At 40.9% G+C, this 25,156-nt stretch overlaps 1 protein-coding gene across 3 annotated transcripts in view; it reads right to left on the bottom strand.

Annotated features, from left to right (window-relative positions):
* The window catches only part of STAB2 (stabilin 2), an 87,528-nt gene that overhangs the window by 52,484 nt on the left and 9,888 nt on the right, over positions 1–25,156 (bottom strand). For all 3 annotated transcript variants that reach the window (XM_014937467.1, XM_014937468.1, XM_014937469.1), the window contains exons 5-21: positions 24,666–24,735; positions 22,553–22,648; positions 22,123–22,248; positions 19,938–20,134; positions 18,899–19,032; positions 13,706–13,839; positions 11,801–11,883; positions 10,884–11,033; positions 9,440–9,583; positions 8,589–8,651; positions 8,376–8,495; positions 7,846–7,899; positions 6,592–6,672; positions 5,457–5,609; positions 2,219–2,281; positions 1,321–1,404; positions 55–141 (exon numbers count right to left, since the gene is read on the bottom strand). In XM_014937467.1, the coding sequence (XP_014792953.1) occupies positions 55–141; positions 1,321–1,404; positions 2,219–2,281; positions 5,457–5,609; positions 6,592–6,672; positions 7,846–7,899; positions 8,376–8,495; positions 8,589–8,651; positions 9,440–9,583; positions 10,884–11,033; positions 11,801–11,883; positions 13,706–13,839; positions 18,899–19,032; positions 19,938–20,134; positions 22,123–22,248; positions 22,553–22,648; positions 24,666–24,735 (1,839 nt within the window). The remainder of the gene's footprint in view (positions 1–54; positions 142–1,320; positions 1,405–2,218; positions 2,282–5,456; positions 5,610–6,591; positions 6,673–7,845; positions 7,900–8,375; positions 8,496–8,588; positions 8,652–9,439; positions 9,584–10,883; positions 11,034–11,800; positions 11,884–13,705; positions 13,840–18,898; positions 19,033–19,937; positions 20,135–22,122; positions 22,249–22,552; positions 22,649–24,665; positions 24,736–25,156) is intronic.

The following is a 25,156-nucleotide window of genomic DNA, read 5'->3' as shown; positions in this document are numbered from 1 at the left end:
CAGCCTGTCCTTCCCCCCATGGAAGTGCAGGGTGCTGTCAGATGTTCTGCTTACCTGCCCGTTTCCTGAGCAGGGTTTGGAGAAACCTCCTGGGCATGGACTGCAGTCAGGGCCAAAGAAGCCTTTGCAACACTTTGGTTCCTGTGAAATAAAGCACATACTTTCTGTTCCTATGCCTTAGTGTGAAGACAGTGCACAAGAGACAACTCTCCATCCTGTTTTGTCCACCTGGCAAAGGCCTGTAGAGCTAGCTGGCTCTTAAAAAGCTTGTGTTGAACCAGAACCACTTCTGCAACAGCGTCGTTAAAACGAGGAGGAGTGTTGGCAGTTGAAGAAGGGGATGCATGAGCCCATGAGATCCTTCCCTTGTTCTTATCAGGCTCGTTGGTGTTAGAAATCCCTGCCCTGTCACTGGTTATGAATGTGCCTGTGTGATTGTGTGCCCTGGCGTAGCTGCTGGTGGGAGTGCGGTGCAGTTCAGGGGCAGGCAGCCTCCTTTGCATCTCAGATCAGGAACTCGACGACGTGTTTTACCCCAGGGAGATGCTGTGAAAGCTAGACATGCTGCTTTGATCTTCCTCCTTCCCCTCTGCACCGCTGTGGGATTTAGCCGCTACACAGCCCTAAATGTTTTTCTCTGCTGCGTCTTTTGTTTTATTCATGAATTGGCTGCTGGATCCATTTATTTATCAAGAGAACAGAAATTGTATTAGGAAAAAAACCCCTCATTTACATGTATGATTCAAAGGAAATGGGAATTAGCAAAGGACTCTCAAAGTTTACCAATTTGTGGACTTCTCTGCTCGTTAATTAATGGTGATCATAAAATGCAGAAGCCTATTTAGGAGCTCCAGGAGCCAGAAAGGTGTAAGTACTTCTCAGGGGCTAATGAATTCTGTGAGGACTAGGCTTGCCAAGCAGAGCGAGTGGAGTGATGTTCTTGGGAGCATTTCCCATTTGCTGTTACACATTATTGTGTGAGGTGGTGGGACCTGGGGGACCGAGCTGCCCTGTTCTTTGTGGGTGAAGCTGTGGGGGGCAATGACAACGTTTGGGCTTTGAGTCTTATGTGAAAAATCCTGAGTTACAGAGTATGAGAGTGTTGTTGTCAACATTATATGGCAGTTAAAAAACCCTGCTGGCATTTGCCTGGTATTTTGCTCTAAGGTAGCTCATCTCAGAACCCTGTAGAAGGGTACAAAAACTACATGGATGTCACAGAACATATCTCACTTCCAAAAGGAAAGGTCACAATGCAAAAAGACAATATTTTGGAAAACTTTTGTGTACATTTCCCCCAAAGAAACCATAACTCTGTACCTTTATCGTTATATTGCAGGACCTAGTACAGCCAGTTTTTTGAAAGGTTGGACCTTCAATAATGCATCTCCGTTTTGAGAAAGGCTGGAACATGCCCAAAACGAAAGCATTAGTATTTATAAGCAATGTACAGTCTATGATACAGTCTTAATATCACAACATAATTTAACTGGAGAACAGAAATCAACTTGTTATAGTGTTGTGTTTAAAAAGTTCATTAATTTATTTTTCATGATATAAGCTTTCTTTTCATTATTACTGAATAATGACACATAGGCTATTACTGAATATGGCATATAGGACTAACTACCTTTGAATTTTTGTAACATGGGGAATAAAATTCCTGTGGTAGCTAGACTTGAGTCTTGTACGTGGAGAAACATGCAGCCAGATTTGCATCTCTTAGATGCAAAGCAGATGGAAGATTTTTTCAATCCTTTCTGAAGCTACTTCTGCAGAGAGTTACTTCTGGGAGGATGCTTAATCAAAAGGAAATTTTTAACAGATGTTAACAGATATGAGGTTCATTTTAAATGTATCCCTCCTGTTTTCTCTTTACTAACTCTCAAAGCATAATCATAGCAATTCTCATGCTCCTCTCTCTCTTCTGCTGAAGCCTATCTTAAATAGATCTAACTTTACCTGAGAAAAGAGTCAGAGCTTCTATGAAGTCTATGAGGGACCTTGCAACAGCAAACAAAATAACGCTGAAATTACTTGATGCTTCAGTCATTGCTAAAAAGAGACTAAAGTACCGTTTGTATTTTTATGCAGTCTCCTGTATTCATGTCTGGTTTCTTTTGCTCACTATATTAGGAGAGCATTAATTAATGTATGGGGACCCCTTCCCTCCATGCATTTGGTACAACTGAGGAGTCTGTCAAGAAATGTCACTTACAATGGGCTTTGAATCCTGCGGACACGTAGCCAGTGCATGCGATAAACAACTTGAACAGACACCCTAAATGGAAACAATAAGGGTAGTCAGTTGAAAAGGCATTATGCCAACTACTGAGATGCATAATTATGGGTGATGTACCCTGTGTATTTTAAGTACGTCTGTTCTATGACTTAACTGTCACAGCATGGGTCTGTAACCCAGCAGCAGCACCAGGGTTATATGTGCAGACTGATTTTTGCTGAGTAGTTGTTCACCATGGGTCTGTAACCCAGCAGCAGCACCAGGACTATATCTGCGGACTCTGATTTTTGCTGAGTACTTGTTCATTTCCACCCCACTCTTTGTATCTTCATTTGTCCTTTCCCTGCTCTCCTCTTCTGAAGAACTGGCAGCTTCCTAAATAGAAGATAAGTATGGACACACATGCACTGGCTTCCTTTGCTCAACCCAGTATAATGTATTAACTAATACTGTCTGAGGGTTTAGTGCAGTCTGTACACTCTTTGTATCTTCATTTGTCCTTTCCCTACCCCCCTCTTCTAAAGAACTGGCAGCTTCCTAAATAGAAGATAAGTATGGACACACATGCACTGGCTTCCTTTGCTCAACCCAGTATAATGTATTAACTAATACTGTCTGAGGGTTTAGTGCAGTCTGTACGCTTAACTTCTATGTGAATTTTTTTATTAATTCCTAGGAAGACAACATATTGGTTGAGTCTTGTATGTAGGCAGTGTGACCAGAAATTTGTCTTGTGTATAGGTGGTGGAGTGAAAAATATTGTTTGCTTCCATGTCCTAGATCCTGTACTCTGCTATGATCCAACAGCGTACAACTGTTTTTACGTCTTCACCTTTTGCTTGCCTTTCCCCATTAGCTAATTTGTCACCATGTGGTGGTGACAGAGACTGGGAATTACAGCACTGAGGAGATATAAACTCCAGTGTCAGTTTTAAAGATGGGTCCTCTGTCAGGCTCAACAAGCAATAACTCCAGAGAGATCGAGCCTTTCGGTGTGTGGATATGGAGTTTGACAAAGCTGTCATTAGCTGACTGCTCATGTCTTGGTTTCAACCAAGTTAGAGTAAATCCTAGAGCCTGCACCCAATGTGTTACTTCACTGCGTGTCATAATCAATGGACAAGTGACTGTGAACCTGAATTATGGCATTTCCCCCACAGATTTATCACTGCAACTGTGAGGAAAGAATCAGGTACTGGTTTGGATTTAGTAGTCTCTCATGTTGTTCAGCACTTTAAAGGAATAAAGGACCAGATGTACAAAACCATTTGTGCATCAAATAGTTGAGGTATCAATGCCACTACCGTGTTTTAGAGGTCTGTGGGTCAGACTTACTTTGGTGAACACACTTGGGCATTATAGAAGCTCTTTGATGAGCTTTGTAGTTATGGCTGAAGTTGACTTATACTTTTAGCTTTTTTTGCCTTTCTGAAAATCCCTGCAAGTACCTCTTTGCTCCTTTAGAACTTAAAATTCTGGTTGATTGCTGTGGAAAGTGTTTCCTGCTGTTGGCATTGTCTCCCTGCTGCTCAGTGCCACTCTGTCACCTATTTGCTCCCTTTCTCCACCCGGGGTGGTCTCAGCCATTGACATGTACCTGCTCCCTCCTTTTCCTGAGGATGGGAATCTTGTCCCTCCCCTCTGCCACGCTGAAGAGAGGGGACACAGAAATGCATCTGCACTTCCATGCGAGGTCCAATCTTCCCATTTTCAGCAGTAGATACTGTCTTTGTACTGAAGTGTCTAAAGCATAGATATATATTCCCTTCCACCAAGGCTGCTGTGGGAGGGATGATCTCTGGGAGAAGGTGGAGCAGGGTATTGAGTCCTGTGGTTATTAGCAGCATTCAGGTATATTTACATAGCTATGTATGTCTTAACATGTGACTTCATCTTTAGATGTGTACAACTGCCAGTTCCTGCAAGGTTTGTCACTTTTTCAGTGGTACCACAAGTCGTATTTACAAGATGGCATTGCTCTTGTTTTCTGAGTGTGATGAAGACGCACAATGGCAGGTAAGAAAAGCAAAGTGACTGCTCCCTCTGGTATTCTCCTTGCTAGCAGTGTTCTGCTTAAATCCTTGGATATTAAACTATATTTCAAACTAAGCATGAAGCTTTCAAAGCTGGCAAAAGTTCCTAACTTCAGTTTGGGGAAATAATTTTTGTGACAGATGCCATTTGTTTTGTCTTTAATTTTTCATAGCGTTGTTTTAGGATTGATCAATGTCAGGCGTGGTTTATAGGTAGGTTTCTGTTAGGGAATTCAAATTACTGGAGTGTAATTTGAATTTGTAAGGTGTTGATTGCTTTTTGTATTGGCGATTGCGGCTGGGCGCTCTGCCTAGTTTATGATTATATTGCACGTACGGCACTTTGTAGTTACTGCCAGAGGTAATAGATCTTTAGTGCCAGCTCTTGTGTTTTCTTCATTAAATTTTGATGGTGTCCAGCTCTGCTGGGAACCTCTTTCAAGGCTGTGGTGTTCTGGACTATTGTAAGTTAAGATAGTAAATGTTTTGCATTACTGTACCAGAACGGTTACTGGCCCAGATACGTGCTTGAACACGGTCCAGTAGCAGCTCATTGGAGCCGTGCTCACCACAAACTGAAAGCTCAGTCTGATACTTCGTCTTCTTAACAGAAATAGTATCTGAATGTTACCAAGTATAAAGGCTTGTACCCTGTTAGGGAACTGAACAAGGTATGTCAGAATCCACCCTTTGAAATATTGAAACAGTTTCATAATTCCTAATTTGAAGAAAACTGGAAAAAAGCAGGGCCAGGGAAAGTTGTGGCTTCTGAAAATGACATATTTCTATAATATTTTTATATTAATGTAAAAATTATCATAGTAATATTTTAACTCACTGGCTCCTTTCCCTGTATATTTAGTAGAAATGAAATCGCTGATCCAAAATTGCTTCCCTGTGAACTTGACACTACATACCAGGTACTTGTATGCACAGGTGGGATTTAGGAACTGGAGGAAAAAAGTTTGACCAGAGAGACAGCATATTTAAAGGGCTACTGCAATAACTAGGTGAGTTGAAGTGGTATAGGATATGCTCATGTGAGTTCCCTATTTAAAGACTATTTGTATTTGTGCAGTACTGCTAGCCAGGTATATGTGTGTTGTTGATATATTAATTTCTAAAAATACCACCCCCACCCCCCCCGGCGTATAGCTATTGATTTGTTGGGTTTCTCTTACCGTTGTGACTTGACTTCTTGTCTCATCACACCGATGTGGTAGAATTGGAACAATTGTGGGTGGGATAAGAACTCCTGCAAGAGTATAAATGCGACCATTTTTTGCAATAATATCTGTTTCTTCCATTTCTTCTCCACTCACCAAGATTTGTCCCTATGAAAAAATAAATTATTAATAATTTTTTTGTAGCTCATAAATTTGTGATAGTATCAAGAATTTATAGTCATACTTCTTTTTAACTGGCTATCCATTTTTTATTATGCTTGTGTTATGCAAGCTTGTTGCACATGTCCTTGAATATTGGTTTACAACACCAGTATCTAAAGTGTTCCTCGTAATCTGCGCTGTTAGCCTGTGGAACTGATGGCTAAAAGACTGGCCAAAATGAGAAGACTACTGATGACTTCAGGCACTGATTTCAATGGGCATAAGCATTCTGCTCTCTGATCAAGGTGGGGGCGAGGGGTGGGAGTGAGAGAGAATCTGAGATCTATCCAAATTCACAGGAGAAAAAAAAAAAAAAGAAGTATTCTTTCTGTATTTACTCATGCAGCTGCTCTGCCTTTACAAGGATTTTTATAGGTGCATCTCTTCTCCAGAATAATCATATTTGGCTAAAATATGCGAAGAACAGAAGGTTGCTAATGTAACAGTTTGGTTTTGCAAAAGTACTGACAAATTAACCCCTTCAAAAATGTGTTCACTATGTTCATCAGGATCAGAGACTATGATATTAAAGGGAATAAAAGAATATCTATGTGTGCCCTGAGAGGTGTTTAAAATAACCCAAATATAAAAGAATAATTAAAATATTTTAAATAGGGTGTGGTTTGTTTGTTGTTTTTTTTTTTTTAAACTATGCAGAGCATAAATGAGGATCATTCCTGGACTGGGGCTAATCGTAAGAAAAAAGAAACTGCAGGCTGTCCTTACGTGCCTGTCATTTGCTTGGCATCCTTTGTAATACTAAATTCTAAAAGTGAGTGAGAATGGCAAGTTGAAAATTTCTGCCTTGTTATAGTAAGAAATTCCTCTGCTAACGTCCCCCCTCCTCCCTTGTTTTATTCCCCCTGCATGCAAACAGTTGCCTAGATCAGAGAGAGCTGCTCCCAAGGGAGAGGTGCCTTTGACTTACAGTGCTGGTCCTGTTAAAGTGAATGACCTGCTTCGCCATGCTTCTGATGTGCTCTATTGAGACGAGGCTGGCAACTTCCAGCTGAAATGAATATAAATTGGTTGAAAGAAATGTAATTTCACTATTCTTTTCAAATCCAGATGGATTTTGCAAGAAGGGCCACTTTTCTCTTTAGGGTGAGCGAATGACTCTATCAGCTTTTCTCTAGCTACGTGGGCAGCTTTGCTTTGACTAACCCGCTTCTGTAATGAAGTTAAGAGTGACCAAGTTTTGATTGAGCTTGCAGGCTGTTGCTTGTGGAGAGCTTGTTTCCCAAAGGAATATTAATTTTTCTCTTAACTTTTCTTGGACTGGTTGCTATAATTATCACCTCTGCCTAAAAATAGCCCTGTATGCATCCTTAGACCGCTGAGGAAACAGCAATGCAGATATCTCGTGAAGGGACATGAGGATCTTGTGCTTCCACTCCCTGTGATCCCTCTCTGTGTCGGGAGTGACCTCTGTCTTAGATGCTGTGAGCAGGGCCTTTTGCTAAGGACACAAACACATCCTTCCTTCCCCACAGCAGGGGTTGGAGTGGGGATGGATGAGCCTCAGTCTCCTCTACCCTTAGTTGCTGATGGTGCTGGGTTCTGCTCTTTGTTTCCAGTAGAATAAGGAGGTGAAAAACAAGGGGCTTGCTTAGAGGATGACAAAACCACCTCTCTTTAATAAACAGAAGGCTAGTCTTAACAGAATAGGCTCAGAGAGAGCTTGATTTTGATAGCAACAAGTACTTTTCCTTCTACTTGCTCCTGCAGCCCCGCCAGTCTGACCGTACCCCCTGACAATGGTTCCTGCTCCACAGCAGCCTAAGACAGCAGGTCTCGGGTTCAGGATGACTATGTATACATTTCTTTTTCCCACTTGGGCTACGTCCCCATCACCAAAAGGTATATTTTTAAAGTGCAAACTGTTACTAGCATGTAACACACTAGTGTGACACAAGAGTTTTAATTTGCTGTGATTCAAGGACTACCCCATGTCTCCTAGCAGGGTTTTATTTTCATTAGTGACACCGAGGTGAAAGGTTTGTGTTCTCTGTTAGTGACCTTTGTGTGACTGCCATTAGTAAAAGCAGAGGTGTAGCTGTCCTTTGCAGCCTTGCTGTGCAGCACTGAGTGGAGGTTCCTCTTGGAAAACCTCTGTCTTCAGAGTGGCAAAGGGTTTGAAAATGCTCTTGCACCCCTGGGTCAGTAAAGCAGCCATGCTTACCTCAGTGTCAGAGACGATGTGGTATCGCACCAGCTCCAGCAGCTTCCACGAACCCTGCCCAAGCAGAAAAAGAGGCCATTTTAGCCCAAAATGAGTCGCACAAACTCAACCTGACCTGTGAGAGGACGTGGAGATGAGAAAGGCATCACTGGCTAGTGCACCAGAAACCTCTGGGTCAGTGTCAGTGCTCAGCTCGTGGCACGCAACCTCCTCTGTGGTGTCTGCTCTCCCTGTCTGTCCCTGCCAAGGGTGACACCTCCCAGGAGAGGCTTTGGGGCTTTGCCATGTGGCAGGACAAGAGCAGGGGAGTGAGGATCTGGTGTGGGGGATTGGTGTCGCTTCATAGGATGGGAGATACCAAATCCCATTCCTCTTTAGATGTTACCTTTAATTGTTAGAGATGGCTTAAACCTTGATCACGGGAGCTTAGTTTAGAAGCACATGGGAAAAGGACTGTATGTATGCATCTACTATATACCTACATGTGTATCTACTGTCTAAGAAAGATTTGCTTTACAGAAAGACCTTACCTCTGTGGAAAGCAGGTAATCCAGAGCCTCAGCTTTCATATTACTCAGAGCCTCATTACTTGGAACAAAGACTGTGTAAAGTCTGTTGTCTTGTTGTAAATCCATTCCCAGGCCAGTTTTCTGTTTTGATTAAAAAAAAAAAAGTAAAATTGCATATTAATATTGAAGAACATCTGAAAATAGCTTTATGGAATTGTTTTTCTGGATCCTTACCTCTATCAAAGAGGTAAATTGGCTGTATCTTCCATTACCTTGAAGTACTGACATTATGGTTTCCTACAATAAGATGAAAATAAGATTTATTTTAGTGGGCATCATAGAATAAGCGCCAATTCTTATAAAACACTTTTTGAATAACTGAGTCTTGGTTATTACAGATTGAATGCATTTGGATTTCCTTATTGCTTGGTTGGCTGGTGATGTATGGGAATGGCTGAGATGCCAAATGGCACTCTTGTCCTGGTGCTAAGCTGGTTTATAGTTAGAATTTGTCATTGTCCTGAAATGCTGTGTGGTCACAGAATATACAACCTGTGTGTTTATGGAGAAAGTATTACTATCTCTTCATTCCCAATGAGAAAGAGCAAAGAAATAAAATATTTGCCAAAGCACCATATAAATAAATGATTTCTTAAGGAAGTACACTAAGCAGGACACCAAAAAACTCAAAGCATGCAAAATTACCAGTTTTTATAATAGGAACCTTTTTGGGGGAGGGATTAATGATTTGAATAAAAATCTTGCCTGGTATCTGTCCAGGTGTCCCTCCTTTTAGTATGTTGTTCTGGAATTTAGTGAGATGCACTGATTGTGACTGCCAGTTTCCCAAGGAAACCACTCAAATGCAGTGAGTACAACACGATCCACCACGGACCAGCTTGGCAGAAGAGTGGATGTCTGTTTGCTGTGGAAACTGTGTCATCACCTTTCACTTTGAATGTTGCTGTTAATGCACAGTGGCTTAATAGAGTTTGTTTAGCTGCTGTCAGGCATCCTCCTTTGCATTTAATTAATGTGAAACTATTTTAAAGTCTGACATTGCATGTATTTTGCTTACAGCTCACCTCTTTGCTGCTTTCAAATGTTGGCTCCACGTTGTCCAAGGCTTTGTCAATAATGTGCAAAATCCCATTGGAAGCAATAATATTTCCCTGCAAAAGTTTTCCTTTTCTCCTTCCACCTTGGATTCTAATTCTTAGTTGATTATCCTGAAAGAAGCCAGGCAATGGATAGTGAGCTCTTTATTATAGAATGAGAACAGAGAGAGTACGTGTTGAATAAAGTCTAACACCCCTTTCCATTGCCAACACCTGGGCTGTTTACATCGGGGGAGGCTAAAGGTTGCTTCCAATGCTTATCAAGGAAATGGAAAAAATTCCTTTGACTTTGGATCAGGACAGTGTTATTTTGTTCCAGGACAGGAAAGTTCAGAAGAGAAGTGGGGACAGGCCCCATGGGGAGAGCAATGTACCTAAAAAGGCTCTGATGACTGCTAGTAATAAAAGTCTGCCAGGAAATGATTTAAAATATGATTGTACTGAAAGGGTCAACTCCTGTAATCTTAAGGGACTACAACCCATTTCCTTATATTATATGTATATTTAAAACAACAGAATGTTGCTGAGTCTGCATTGTACTGAAGCCTCCAGGAAACTAACAGTCTCAGACAGCAATGATATTTTCCTGTTACAAATGGAGTGTGTACTGGTTAGAGAAATAAAATAGAACTCTCTTCTCGGATGCCACTGATTGACTAAAAACCACAAGTACTTGATTTCAGCTTTCAAATAGGCTCAAGTCATTAACAGACACTTAATGGACCAAGAGCAATAATTCCATATTATAAAATCTAGTAAATCAGCTGTAGAGACTAATTCTTTTAAACGCAGTATCAGACTGCTGTGATGTTTTCTATAATCAAGTAAGTTGGGCTAGTGATGAACTTTGTGTTTTCCATGATAAATTGCCTTTATAAAAAAGGCCTTTATGCGTTTTATTTATGTTGTAGGCTTTTATATGCCGTATTGTTCAAAGGATGTTGATACTAAGTGGGAGGTGGGATCTGCAGTGTAGTTGGTGCTTCCTCTGTTTGAGCAGTAGGCACAGGTTTCCACCGTAAACTCTGGGTTTTTCTTTCCTCGCATGCCCTCCACCTGGGCTCTTTTAATGTACCCCCCAGCTCTGCTGACTGTACCTGCAGATTTAAGATGATTTAATTTTAGCAAACATTTTTAGAGTGGTCTGTATTAGACTGCTGTGTTACTCAGTGGTGATGCATCTCTAAACGTAATATTTGTTTTCACTGATTTTAGCTGGAACTTTGATGCCAGTGAGGTTTCAAGTTTCACTTGAACTTCTTGTAACGCATGGCCATATGCATTTTCATGGTTTTTCATAATCCAGCAGCTATCTGCAACCTGATGTCTCACTTCAGAAAGACCTGTCATAGTCCTTGTTGAGTGAACAGAGAGTAATATTCTTGCTGAGGTAGGCTGGAAGGCCACTTACCTTTTCTCCCTTTGATATCTCTCCTGATTTGCCAGTCAGAGTATATATTATGTTAGTATTATTCAAGCTGCTGGTATCCAACTGACCAGCAATTACATGGAGTTTCACGAAGTACTGTGCTTTCTGTTTATTATTCAGAAGATCCTTTATCTAGAAGAGCAGAAGAACAGAGATTTATTTCAATACAGGCTTCATCTTAAAAAAAAAAAAAAAAAAAAATATTGCTGGTTTGGGGTATTATTTTTTTTAATGTACTCAAATATATTCTTTTTAGCTAAAAAGGGTTTTATTTAAAAAAAAAAAAAAAAAAAAAATCTCCTGGTGAATATTTATTTCCCCCCAGCTGTTACATGCTGCTATTACATGTTTACTTCTGAAGTGAGGTGATAGGGTCTGAACCAAGTGGAGGCCTCTCTTGGTTTCAGCTCAGGTCAGATCACACCCTTATGTCTCTGCATGAGCAATAAGTGCCTCCAGAGTTGTCCTGACTTCAATGGAGGGCAATGGATGCTCACCACTTGCATACCAGGTGACTTTTTAAAAAGCTAAACCTAAACTACATGTAGTTTTTTAAACTAAACTACATAAAAGGTGACCTGTAGGCCTCCCTGCTGAAAATACAGATCTTAATTCATGCCCCATCTCAAAGAAGTGCAAAACCCTTGAGTGTATGCATGTAAGACAATCCAGAACTTACTTGAGGCATGACTGTTCTACCCTGACTTGCCAAATTATTTTGCTTTTTTTTCAAGTAGGAAAAACACAATATCTGGCTCATATATTTAAATGTATCCAGAAGTGCACTAGAGCAAAAATTTCTTCTGAATCTATTGAACCAAAACACTTTTAACACAAATGAGATTTCTGAAGGAGCTAAATCCCCCCCCAGTTTAAAACCCTCTCTGTTGTTTACTTACATTTGTACCTTTGAGGCCCCTGTTTGTCGGTACAAGCACGGTAAATGGTCCCAGAGTACTCAGTGGCCACTCATAGACATTTTCTTATGAGGGGAGAGAGAGGAAAAAAAAAAGTAATTAAATGTGTATTGAAAAGCTCATTGGAGGAAGGGACTGTGTAACCTGCGCCAGGTATGTACGGGCAGAATAAGAAAGTATACTATCTGTGATTACTAAAAGTTAGTTTAAGATTCTAAAATCCAAGTTGTTGAAAGATGAGAGGCAGATAGGATGTGAAATCCAGATGTTGCTGCATATTTCACATGGGATGAGGCAAACCAGAATGCTTCTGGCACCCTGGATTCTGAGGCATGCAGAGCAGGATGATGGACATGAAAACTGGGTATCTTTGGACATGTGTCTTTACAGGAAGATGGCCTCCTGCTTTAAATCAATTCAGTCTTCGTGGGGTGAGGATTATGCTGCTGATAACCTGCTGGCAGTGCAAATATCAGCAAATGCATAACTGGTAATAAAAGCTGATGCACTGAAAGTTAATTAAAGTTCATTTGCTACCCAGATGGTATTTCTGTTTCCAAGAGAGCAGTATGAGACCACTGATTTTGTAGCTGAAGGCACTAAATATTTTTCTTGTTCAGCTGTTTTTCCAGAGGTTTAAAATCAGAACTAAAACCATCTTTACAGTTGTTATAGGTATGTTGTACTGGAAAATATTCCTCAAAATTAATATACTGTCTTACAAAACCATGTGGACTATTCTGCTGTATATTCTTAGTTTTTGAAAGACTTTAATATGGAGTAAATGTATTGTAAAATAACCTGTGCAGTTAATGTGTCTTTGTAGCTTCTGGCTAGTAAATCAAATGGCACATTTATGTTGAAAACGTAACCAAAGAACATAAAATCTAGATTGTTGTTAACAAATAGTGGCGCCCAGCACATCAGATGCTGTTCAGACACGTGAGGAGAAACACACAGAAACAGCAACTGAGCTCTCAGTGCTGAGGCAATGAATTTTGGTCTTCAGTGCTGAATGTGAAAGTCACTGTCAGACTTTGTCCTTGTCCAGCTGTGGGGGATTATTTGTTCTGATCAGGAGTTTAGGATCTTTATTTTAATCACTGGGATCAGTGAAAAGGACGAACCAAATTACATTAAACAAGGAAATTTTTCATATTTAAAAATTTAACTTAAAGATTTAACTTCATTAAATTAAAAAATTTAACTTCATTCTAGTAGTGTTTGCTCATAGCTCAAATCTGTGACCATTCAACAGAAGATAATGAAGATGGTTATGCTGTTCTGTTCGCAAGGTGACTGTAATAACTGTGAAAGACTGGGAGGTGTGAATGCTGACAGGGGCTCCATCACATGTCTGCAGATAGTTTGGAAACTTATGGCTGAGATGCTGAGGGGTCCTGAGGGTGATGGAGACCATGGATGGGATGTCTCTTCCCCTTGCCTCTCTCCTCTTTCCTGGTGAAAGCAATACCACTGCTGATGGCTGGGACTGGGGAAGAGAGACCCGGCTGGGAATCCAGCTTGTTTTTGGTGGACTTCTGTGCATTGTTCTAGATCAAATCTCAATTATCCAAATCAATGGGGGCAGGGAGTGAGGAGAAGTGGGATGATCGCACTTATTCCACTATGGGGCAAAGCCCACTGGTGATATCAAATGTTGTGTGAGGGGTTGGGGGAACGTGTTTAGCATTTCTGCTTGGAAATTCTTGCTGATTGCATGGCATGCTGAGCAAAGGCAGCTTTAGATGGTCCAAAGGAGTCTGTGGGGAGTAGCGTGCATGCTGTGTCATGCTGTCATTCGCACCTTCCTGCAGCAGGGAGCACTGGGGGAAGACAGAGCAAGATCAACCCACCTAACAGTTGTTGTTGTGTGTGATCACTTACCCATGAGCGATAAGGCAGATGTCAGTTTGCCCTGCCACTGTCCTCCCACTTCTGCATTCAGGTCTTGGAGGCGCTCCATGATGTTTCCGTAGCACACAAACCCATTCCCCACGGAGCCCCCCTGGCATGTACACCTGTGAAGGGATCATAATTTTAGCTGTGTGCTGATGCTCTGTGGTCTCATCAAGGCTCTGCACCAGGTGTTTAACTATTGCTTCTCTGAAGGCATTTTCAGGAAGCGCTAACGCATTTTAGTTTAATGTTTACTTCTGTGTTCTGTGAATTATGTTGGTGTGTAGGGCAGCCTGGTGGCTGTTTGTCTGACATGATGTCCTTCTGTCAGCTGGGCCAGGAGGCAGTGGCATCTGTCTTGCAGGATCTCTTTTTTAATGAAGGTGACATGACCCCCCCGGATGTGGTGCAGCCTCTGGTCCCCAAATGTTGTGGTTGCTGGAGCCCAGAAAGCCATTGAGGCTGCCTGCCTGTGGGCAAGGAGAGGCTACAGCGTAAATAATAGAATTGTCTAGGTTGGAAGGGACTTCTAAGATCAAGTCCAACCATCAACCTAACACTGCCAAAGACCACCACTAAACCATGTCCCTCAGCACCATGTCTGGCCATATTTTAAGTATGCCAGGGATGGTGATTCCACCACTTCCCTGGGCAGCCTGTTCCAATGCTTGACAACCCTTTCAGTGAAGACATTTGTGGGGTGCCACCTTTGTGGTGGGGAGGTGGTTGTGTGAAGCCCTGACTCGCTCCGTGGGACTTTGCAGGATTAATGGTAGTTATGTATGAAGCCAGTGATGGCAGTTCGTCTCTCCATTGGACAGCTGTACGGGACTGGTAGAAAAAGGCAGGCAGTGGTGTCAATCCTTTCAACAAAGTGGTTGTTTGTTACCCTGCCCTTTAAATAACACAACCATTTTGGGTAATGATACTGCTACTTTAATATTATCTTTGTTTCTGAAGCTGCTGAAGCACAAATTCTCATGCTTCTTCAAATCTATGCTTCTGCTGTCTCAGCACTGGAAATGGCATTTCGTCTGTAACACCCCAGCTGTCCCCGGGGGACTGCAGCCTGAGAGAGGTGTTAGTGACATGCGGTTGATCCAGTCCTACATATGTCCAAAGCAGGCTCAGGTTGATGAGCGACAGACAGTGCCTCAAGGTGGGCTCAATGTCCTCACTGCCTTGGGATGGGCTGCATCTGAAGTAGCTGAGGCTACTTCATCTGAAGGAAATTTATGGAAGAACAACCCCAAGTGTCAGTCTTACATTTTCTGTCTTATGAGGGAGGGAATGCACCTCATGAAAACTGAATCTTATGGCTGTGAAAGACCTCAGCATTGCAAGAGAGGTGGGGAAGAAATTATTGACTGTCAACATGATTTGACACGTGCTTGCTATTAGGTGCTGATGGGTACAAAGGGTTGTGAGTTTCAAAGAGCAACTAGGACTTGCATGTGCCTTAACCTTCTGTCAGCCTGACTGTTGACTAGGAGAGGTTGTTAGTACTTTGTAAAAAATCTGGACTCTTTAAGCCTGCTCCAGTGTGAGGGGCATGACTGGGTGCCTGCTGGATTTACCAATCTCATCTCTCTCTGCTGCAGCCTTCAGAAAAACAGCCCCTGCTTGGCTGCTCCTTGGAGATTGGCTGGGGGTGTCAGCTCAGTCATTCGCTCATCTTCAGTGCTAAAATTAAAGTGGGTGCTTGTCAACATGTAGCACGCACAGAAAGGAACCCTAACTATATTTAGGAGGCTAAACAACTGTACGGTATGTGTTGCCAAACATTGGCTTTTAATAGTGCCTTTCTTAATGTTCAGTATTCGTATAAGCCCTATCCATAATGATTCATTCTCTGGATATTTTTTCTGAAGGCTTCATTAGAGAAGGAACATTGCAATGTTCCATGCAAGCAAAAGATGTTTTTTATATAACTAATGAACTAATCACTTGCATGTGCTGGTTGTGACAAACACACATCTGCCACTCACACCCCACAGTTGTATCAACCTGATGCCAAATCATCTCCTGTTTCCCACGTACAGTCTCTATCATAGCTGTTTCTCTGGTGATAGCAATATTTGAAAATCCCCACAGTCTCTGCAGTCTGGGGGGGCTGCATATAGACTCAGGGGGGTGCTGGGATTTTGGCCAAGAACCACAGGCTTTGACTCCCGGTCCTGGGTAAAAATAGCAGTCTAAAAGCATCTTAAAATTTTATGATGTGATTCTGATGGTGAGCCCTCTTCTTTTTAAGGGGATCTCTTGGGCAGAGGGTATGACTCTGGAGCTGGGATAAAAAGGTTTAGTGCTGGCAGAGAGGAGCTGCTACTCCTTGGGAGCTGATTCCTTTCTTCTGATAGGGTGAAATTGCTGTATTGATGTAGATAGCCCCCTTCAGTTCTGAGCAGAGAATGAAAAAACTGAGGCTTCAAAGGAGCCAAGGAATAGTTCAGTAGAAAAAAAAAAAAAACAAACTAAAAACCCCCACCCTTGAAATATTGCACAAATCAGATCAAGGTTTCAAAATATACCTCTCCTCTCTTTTTCAATAAATGGTCATAAAGAAGCAGGTGGTGGTTAAACATAGTAATTTGCTTGGCTATCATTTCCAGGGGCACAGTGAACTGCAGAAATATCTACGTAGTTTGAAATTTTGTTTCAGTAACATGGTCTGGATTTGACTGCAAAAGGAAAGTATTTAGCAATTAGAGATTAGCACCAATTGCATGGGATTGAACCCTTCAACCTGTCTGTCCTCTCACCACTTCTGATTGAGTAATTTACTCTGGGTGGCTGGGCTTCCAGCCTTCCTTCCATCCTCTGGGAAGGACCAGCTGAGTGATTGAGTAGATTACTTTTGTCTTAGCTTTGTCTGGAGGGTCTGGTTTGCAACTCATGCTGTATAAGTTTTGCTTTGAATGCACTGTGTAGTGTAACAGGCTGGGTGCCTCTGTGGAGGAACAGCTGTACAACAAACCCTACTGGACTATTTAAACTTAGTTGCTTGATGTTTTCATGATACGCTGCATGGACAGTACAGGCAGGACTGAAAAAGATGGGAACTGTCACAACTTCAGCTTACTCAGGAGGGGGAAGAGAATTGTGTTTCTCTAGAAAAGGGGAGCTCAGCCTTCTGTATCCATTTTACCTGAAACTTGTATAATAGAGTTTTGGTTTATGAAGTTATTAATTTCTACATAGAAGGCATAGATTAAAAATAAGAGTGAGATTAAGAAAGCAAATGATTGAGTTTAACCAAGGGAAAGTTAGTTCTGCTCAGAAACTAGAGAGGTTATGGTCTAACATGCAGTGCAGTTCTGCACCAGATGAAGCTTTGTAGCTCCTGGGCAAGGATGAACATAATTGCTGTGCTGAAGTAACGCCATGGGAAGTGTCAGCAATTACTCAAGAAAGATATATATGGGAACAGCAAGAAATCTTGATTTTCCAGGAGGTTGTTATGTTCACAAACTAAATGCTTGTCTTTTCTACATATTTGTCTGTATAAGAGATTTATATCTGTACAGATAATTTGATTCTGGAGAAAGTAGTGGCTCTATATGGAGGAAGCCAGCAGCACAACTGTGTCTTTAATAAAAACAAAACCAAAAACAGAAGAAAGGAAGCAATACAGGTTTGTGGCCTCTGTTACAGCTTTGTGTTTCAGAAGTAGTAAAAAAATCCACCAAAACAAGCCCTCCCAAATACATCTAAAATTTCAGATGCAGCCAAAATGCAGTGTCCGTCACTTACCAGAAGCAATTTACTATGCCCACATTTACCAATCAATGTTTTTCTTTGCAAAGTTCCTCTTTCATAAATGGATTCTCCTTTGTCAGTTTTTTGCCATATAGATAGTCTTGGTTTCATCTGAATTGCTCCTTTCTTCTGTATTTGTTTTTGCCCTTAAAATCATTGAATGCATGATGTGCAAAACATTTGGATTGCTTATTTCTGCCCCAGTCATAAATTTTTAATTTTTCCATTGTAAAAGTCTCAAAACTTCCTCAGCTGTTGAAAATTGAGTTGCAATAGTGAAACAGTCACAAATTGGGAAAGAAAGGTCCTGATTTATGTGATGTGGAATTTTAATTTTTAACGCATGTTGTGCAGTACATTGGTATACTGTGCTATACTACAGTAAGTATACACTAAGTGCAGTTTGACTAGTATAGAATGGTCTAGAAATGAACTAGATAAACTTGTTTGAAATGCACAATAATTTGCACAAAAGTGATGTTGATATTATACTGTAAAAGAAAGCTGCATGCCAAAGTAAGAACTCGCAACAAGAATACTCTCCTGAGTGAACGCTTTCTGTCTATATAAATCTATATGATAAATAAATTGTTCTCAACTTACATTCACATTCAAACCCTCAGCTCCTGAAGACTAACATTTCAGGGACAGCTCTTTAAACCCAGTGCTGGCCATTGCTGGGCTATAGAAACATGTAATCCAAATTGTTTTGTTCAAGATAGCTTTGTTAAGTTTAGTATTAAAAGTGACTTTCCTCCTAAGATCTGTGTAGGAAATTTCTGTACAGGAAAGCAAACTCTGGCCAGAGGTTTTGCAGTTTCCCACGTGCTTGTCTCGAGGCTTTGAGGAATCTGCCGAGGTTGGTGTTGCTTTCACAGCATGGAGGTCAGATTCCCTAGTGTTAGTATACTAAAAATAGACAGGGCTCCAGCGCTGTCCCATGATAATTAATGCTGATTAATTTTTAGCATGCTGCCTGGCATGTTTCTGGCCCACACCAAGTAGCATTCTCCCAGGCAGTGCCCAGGCACAGTTGAAGGGGTAGCTTGTGCCAGGGACCTCGGCCAAGAGGCAGTTACTCTGTTCTGGAAGAAGAAGAGAGTTTAGCTGTGAGCTGGACCGTGCTGTTTGCCCTGAGGAACAGAAAAGAGGTCTTGGTCCTTTTTAGTTACTAGTGTAGCAATGACCTCTGAGTGTTATAAAAATAAAACTTAGTAGATGTTAGCAATTGGACTGATGAAATCAAACACAATGCTAATTGGTTGACCCCAACCACATTAAATCTTGTAATTTGTCCTTTATAAAGAAACCATTAATGATAACTTCAGGAGGTGTTCATCTACTGGATTTGTTTTAGCAACCTGTATATGAGGGGGAAGAGGGAGAAACTGGGTGAAAGCTTTAATAAGCAAAAAGACTCACGCAATCTGTCCTGGTGCGGCCATTGAGCATTTGGCTTTTTTATGGCAGATGTTGTTTGTTTCACAGATGTCTGTCATGCTGCATCCTTTCCCGGGTACAAAGTTTGTATAGTGCTCCTTGCATTCACAGTGGGACTAAATCAGAAGGATGGGAGAGAAAAATTAGACATGCACAGCATACTTTCTGGAACTAGGGTTTAAAGACAGTGGTGTTCCAAAGCCTTAGTTAATCACCTGGTGAGTTCAGATGCAAGCATAAAGCTTATCCGTATTTATACAACTCAATTCTAGGTTTTATCCACACCAGAAAACTACTGACTTTCAGGTAAGTTTCCTTCAGATAAAGCCCTTTAGATTAGCTTCTGTGACCAGAAAGCATTTAAAATCTGTGTGGGTAGGTCAGATTTTTTACTTCTGTTCCCACGGCCCGCTGCCTCCCAAAACAATTGCTAACGCACATTATTAATGAGTGAGGCATTTCAGCACTTATATGAACGTGAAGCACAGGATGATCCTGGATAAGTGACTCCCTTTTTGGCTCTTCACGGAAACCTGAGCCAGTTCCCAACTGTGAATAATATGCAGCCTTTCTATGGTGCCTTTCATTTTGGTATTTTTTAAAGACCCAGATTACTTCTTTCCTAAATACATTCACTGTAGGCATTTATCTGCTATACCTGTGTAAAGAGCCTGCTGTTCCTACAATCCCCCTATGGTCAGAGGGAGAAAACTTAACTGGGAAAAGCTTCACTTCAGTGCCTTCATTTTGGGGAGGCAAATCTGAGCCAAAATATTCTAGAGAAAAGATTACTATTGCCATTTCCCTTTTCAGAGGGGAAAACACCACATAGATGCCTAGAGAGGGAGGTAAAGAGACTCACTCCTGATCACCGTCAGGGCTTATGCCAAAGCTAGGAGTAGAGCTTGGCCTCCCTAAGGCCTCTTTCCTTACCTTTGTGGCTTCTTTTTGGAGAGAAAACATTAATCCCTTCCTAGGCAGTTGACAGAGGAAATGTCTGGGGCACCCGTTCAACACTAACCTTTCCTGGACCGTCATATATGCAAATGGTAGACTGTGGAGGGCAATTCCCATATGTTGTTTGGCAGGGGTCTATGGGTAAGCAGACTTGACCATCTCCTCTGTAACCTTCTCGACAGGTACATTTGTGCTGATTTGGCCCGAGGTAAATGCAGTCAGCATTAGGATCGCAGACCTTTTTAGAGCATGGGTTGATTGCTTTGGGGGGGAGAAAAAAAATGAAGTAAATGAATTATTTCCCACTGTTCTGAAATTGAAGATGAGGATTTGCCAGAGCACCTCCATGGCAAACAAAGCTTGGGTAGACTAAACTTTCCATTACAGCCAAGTCTCAAGTACAGTGGCGGCATGAAGACAGAAGGGAGGAATGTGTTTATACTAACGTAGCAACCAACTGTTTTCTTTTGAACAGAAATGATCTCTTAACTTGGCAAACTGAATTATAAACAGATTAAAACAGGTAATGTGCTCATTAAAATATCACAACTATTTCTCTGTTCTCTAGTGGATTTTAACCAGAGAAGGTCAGATAGGTGATATGAGCTTTAAGCATGTGTTAGATCAGTTGGAAAATATTTCTCAATACAATAGGCCTTTGCTGTTTTCTTTCCGGTAATTAAACAATATAATGTCATCTATTCAGCTACATTGAAAACTGGCCAGCAAGTGCTTTAGTTGAGTCTTCCACACTGCTGTAGTCTCAGGACTGGACTGGAAGCTCACTAGTTATTTCCATGAGCCATTTTTTTTCAAGGCAATGGCATTGTTTGTCCTTGTTTATAGTACAGCAGTGCTTGGAGAACACCTCCTCACACCTTTGTGTCCAGTTTAGGATATAGTCAAGCACAAGTTGCAGCTGGAAGGTGGCAGGCTCTGGACTCACCTAAAAGGTGGTGCCTGCTCACTGTCTACCCCTCTCCTCCTCCCTTTCTTCCCTCTCAGCTGCGACTGAAAAAGTTGGTAATGTTTAGCTTCACTCTTTCAAACCATCTCTTCTGTTCCTCTGTGAAATCATGCATGTACACACATATTCACATGCTCAAATCAACCATAAGCAACGTCACCTCCAAGCAGAGTCTGATGCAGCGACTACTATCCTCACTTATGTACTTAGCTGTGCTGGAGCTGTTTGTCCTGTGCTCCCCAGCCAGTCAAAAGTAAAGGACACTGGTCTAAGCCATAGATGATCCCAGTATCTAAAGGTGCTGGGTCAGAGGAGCAACATCCACGTAGACTGCATCAATACAAAACCCAAAAGAGGTGGGGATACTAGCATCCTCCTCTGCTGGTGGCTGCAATTTTTTTCTCTCTCTCTCATCTATGCTGCCTACTAGAAAAAAAACAACTCTGAGGAGTGACTTTCTGATGTCTTGCTCTTGGGTGGTATTCCAGCCGATTCAGAGACCATGACATCATAGTTAGGACCAAAAAGTTTGAATGTAAATATTTTCGGACAGGATAATAAGTATTGTATTTGTGGCCTGATTCGTGCCAACATTTACTAAACAGTGCTTCCAGCATCAGATACAACCATTTTCTTCATTGCGATTGGTCTAGAAGGAAGAGCTGGTGCTGTAAGACATAATGTGACTAGAGGAAAGAAAATCTGAACTCTTGTAGTGTAGTTAATTTGAGCATTCAATGGCAGGTTGAGGAGCCTATAAAGACATCTTTAAGGTAGACTCTAGCGGAGATACTATTAGCTTTGTTTCATATAAAACAGGAAAGCTAAAATGAGCTTTCTTGTCTGTAGAGTTTATGTTTAGTAATGAAAATGAGCCACCACATGATGAATATTCAATAAATATAAGCTGGTGGTTGCTGTTGATTTTTATGGAAGAAGCAAACTATGGGGTTTAACTTTAGCAAGTAGTGGGACATGATAGGAATGGATTTGTAAGCACTGTTGACCCAGTATCCATACTATGTATTTCAAGGGGGTTTACTAGCTTAGTCTGGTTGCTCAGACTGAAGCTTGTTAGCAATTGGACTGATGTGCTTCTGAAACACATTTTAGGGTTTAGTTTCACCCTGAAGGTATCCAGTTTGTGCATGAGACTTCTTTTGTGATGCAAACCCAAGAACAACTAGATAGTGAGATTTGGTTGAAAAGCATGCCCAATATCTGAACTATAATACCAAGGATGCTGTATACAAAGAACTCAGTGGACATGAACATTACTCACGTTCACATTGTGTACCATCCCCGTGGTAGTTGGGCAGACACGTGCATTGCAGCTGTCTTCCATCCTCACCTGAGGCAGTGCATCTGGAGTTTGCAGGGCACTGCAGGGCCTCGCATTCAGCTATTGCTGAGGGACAGAGCGCAACAGGTTAAGCTGTGCCTGCACACTGTGCCAGGAGGCATTGCGTTCTGCAGGTTGCTAGTTCAAACAACGCGTGATCTAGAGACCTTTGATCTCATCGGTGTCATCATTTTTCTGGCAACTGAAATGGTGATAATAGTTATGGGAGCTCACACACAGGGTTTGAGGTCCAGTGTATGTTTGATTGCTCTAGAGTGACTAACCTGAGATTAATTTTATATCCATCCTTGCCAGGTCTAACAGCATCAGAGCTGTTGAATATATCTTACACAGAAAGCAGTCTACTTACGCTGATCACAGCTGAGCCCTGTGTATCCAGAAAAGCAAGTGCATCTTCCATCTCCTGTAATGCCACTGTTGCATACTCCATGAACGCAGCTGCAAACTATATAGAGAGATGGACTGGCTTTACTGAATAATAATGGTGTTCGTAAAGACATCATTAGTGGTTACCCATAGCAAATAGTGTCCTGGCCAACAACAGCTGAGTTCCTGAATTTATAGGCTTCCATTTATGAGAAGATCAATACTTGCAGTTACATACATCAGTAAATAACATACTGATTTTTGCAGGCTGTTAATAGCCTGGGGCCTGAAAACCTTCAGGACACATGTTATAAACACCAAACTGACTAGTTACTAATGCCATAAAACTTGTAAAATTTGAGCCAAAATTGAATATAAAGTGTAATAGAGACTTTTTGCAACTATTAACAAATCACTCGTTTTGGCTTCAATTCACCTCCAGAAGACAGGCGTTTTGTGACTTCTTCCCTCCCCACCCCCCCCAGTAGAATTTATTTATTTAGAAGGATAATTACGTACTGTGTAGGTCTCGGGCTTTTTTTTCTGGTCCTGTTCCTGTGTTCTGTCATTTTAAGTTATAAACCTTGTGATAGTGTGCGCACAAGATGTTGTATTCAGAGTCCAGGCAACTATGAGACCCTTTTATAAGTGGTTTATGAAGCCTGAAGTATACTTAAAAAGCTTTATGGTCATAATTGTTTCAATTATGGTAATGATGCTTTTTAAAAAGGCCCTTTAGTTACACTTGGAAAAGTCTCCATGATATACAGGCATATTGGTGACTTTGTGTTTAAGTTGCAGTGATGTAGTGTATCCTCTTCCCTTTACAAATATATCCTGTGCTCATGCAAATCACCTACACTAATTAATTAGTAACATTCTACCTATGTTAGTAGTCATAATATAAAAACCAGAAATGTTTAATGTATTGCTGGAAAGCAATTAGTCACAAATGCACAGTATTTATATGTGCTTAGAAAACTTGGAGGAGCTCAAATATCTGAAAGCTGAAGTGTAAAATGTTGCTTAAATTAATATGCAGTTGAGTCCTCTGATAGCTACATAGAAAATAATTACATTTACAATACTGAATCCATTCAAGTACCCTATTTTCATTAAATTGTTGGCTCAGTTACATTTCTGTGTATCAACACTGGCATCCAGTGGACAGCTGGTGGAAAAAGGGGTTTTGAGTCAGCAGTGATGTAGGCTTAGCCTAGAAAGGCCAACACAATTAGTTTAAAGTTGAGACTATTTGTGACTTTTTAGAAGGAACTTCATGTAGATTTTGAGGGAACAAAAAGAGTTTTACTTAGTGATAAACAACTACTACCCCTTTAAAAAGAGCCATTTTTTAGTCCTTTTTTTCAGGCAGTTTTCTGATGAGTCTGTTTAATGCTCAGGGGCCAGCAAGGTGAATAAAATACTAGAAATCACTAAGAAATGGGTACAAATGGAAAATATTATGCAAATATATACACTCGTGGTACATGCACATTTTAATTAATGCACAGAGCTCTGATCCATCCATTGTCCTTCTTCTCATAATAGAAGTATGGCCAACCAATGTAAAAACATAACCTAAAACTGTAAACCACTATAAATTATGCATTTGTTATATTGTTATATATATATTGTTTTTTATATATATATAATATATATAATATTGTTATATTTTAAGTACCATAACAGCCTCCTGTATTTAGATCAAATAAATGCAAATCTGTAATTTAGGGTGAAAAGTGGATAACACGATAACTGGCTGAGAGAAAGGCATACCTGCAGGAACATACAGATGATTCTAATCCCTAATTTGTTTAACTGTTGGCTATAACAAGCGCATTCAAAATAAGATTAAGATTATTATTTTTGTAGCACAAGAATGTGAGTGTTTTCTGAATTCAGCCCCACTGTGAATAAAGAATTAAGTAGCTGCCTACTTTCTTTCCCTGTTGCGTTCCCTGAAGCAGACAGCAGCTCTTAATGGTAAACCCTTAGAACCTCCCACACCCATTTTACTGGGATTTTGTAGTGTCCAAATACAGCTTTCACTCTTCTTTCTTTTCCCCACTTCAATAAAGAAAGCTCCAACTTACCTGATGTGCAGTGAGGACCAAATAAATTATCTTCAGCACATTTTTCACAGGCAGTCCCAGCAAAGCCTTTCTGTAAATTACAGATTGGAAATCAAACCTTAAGTTTCTTATCTATCTCTATATAGATAGGCACGTGCTTAACAGCCTGAAAACAGCACCTTTAGATGTCAATAGAAAATAACATGAATGGTTCAGTCAGAAAATCAGAGATGACTACTGCAATCTAGAAAACACTGTCTTTTGAATGATTTTTTTTTTTTTCCCCTTTTTTTAAATTTTAAATTTTTAGCTCTTACACCTCAAACCAAATCAGATGTTCTGAATATCAAGTTAACAGTAAAGAACTGTAATCAACCCTAGTGACAAAATCATTCTTACAATTGTTGGGTTGTATTTTCTGACTACTTCTCACTCAGTCTCTTTTTCACAAGTCCCCAGAAGATGCGCTTTTGATGTAATTGAAAGATTAACCAGTAGAGGGGGAGGTAGAA

This window comes from Calidris pugnax, unplaced genomic scaffold (assembly GCF_001431845.1).
Source record: "Calidris pugnax isolate Ruff unplaced genomic scaffold, ASM143184v1 scaffold1, whole genome shotgun sequence".
Taxonomy (NCBI): domain Eukaryota; kingdom Metazoa; phylum Chordata; class Aves; order Charadriiformes; family Scolopacidae; genus Calidris; species Calidris pugnax.
The sequence above is the reverse complement of the archived record's forward strand: the minus strand, read 5'-3'. Positions and strand labels throughout refer to the sequence as shown.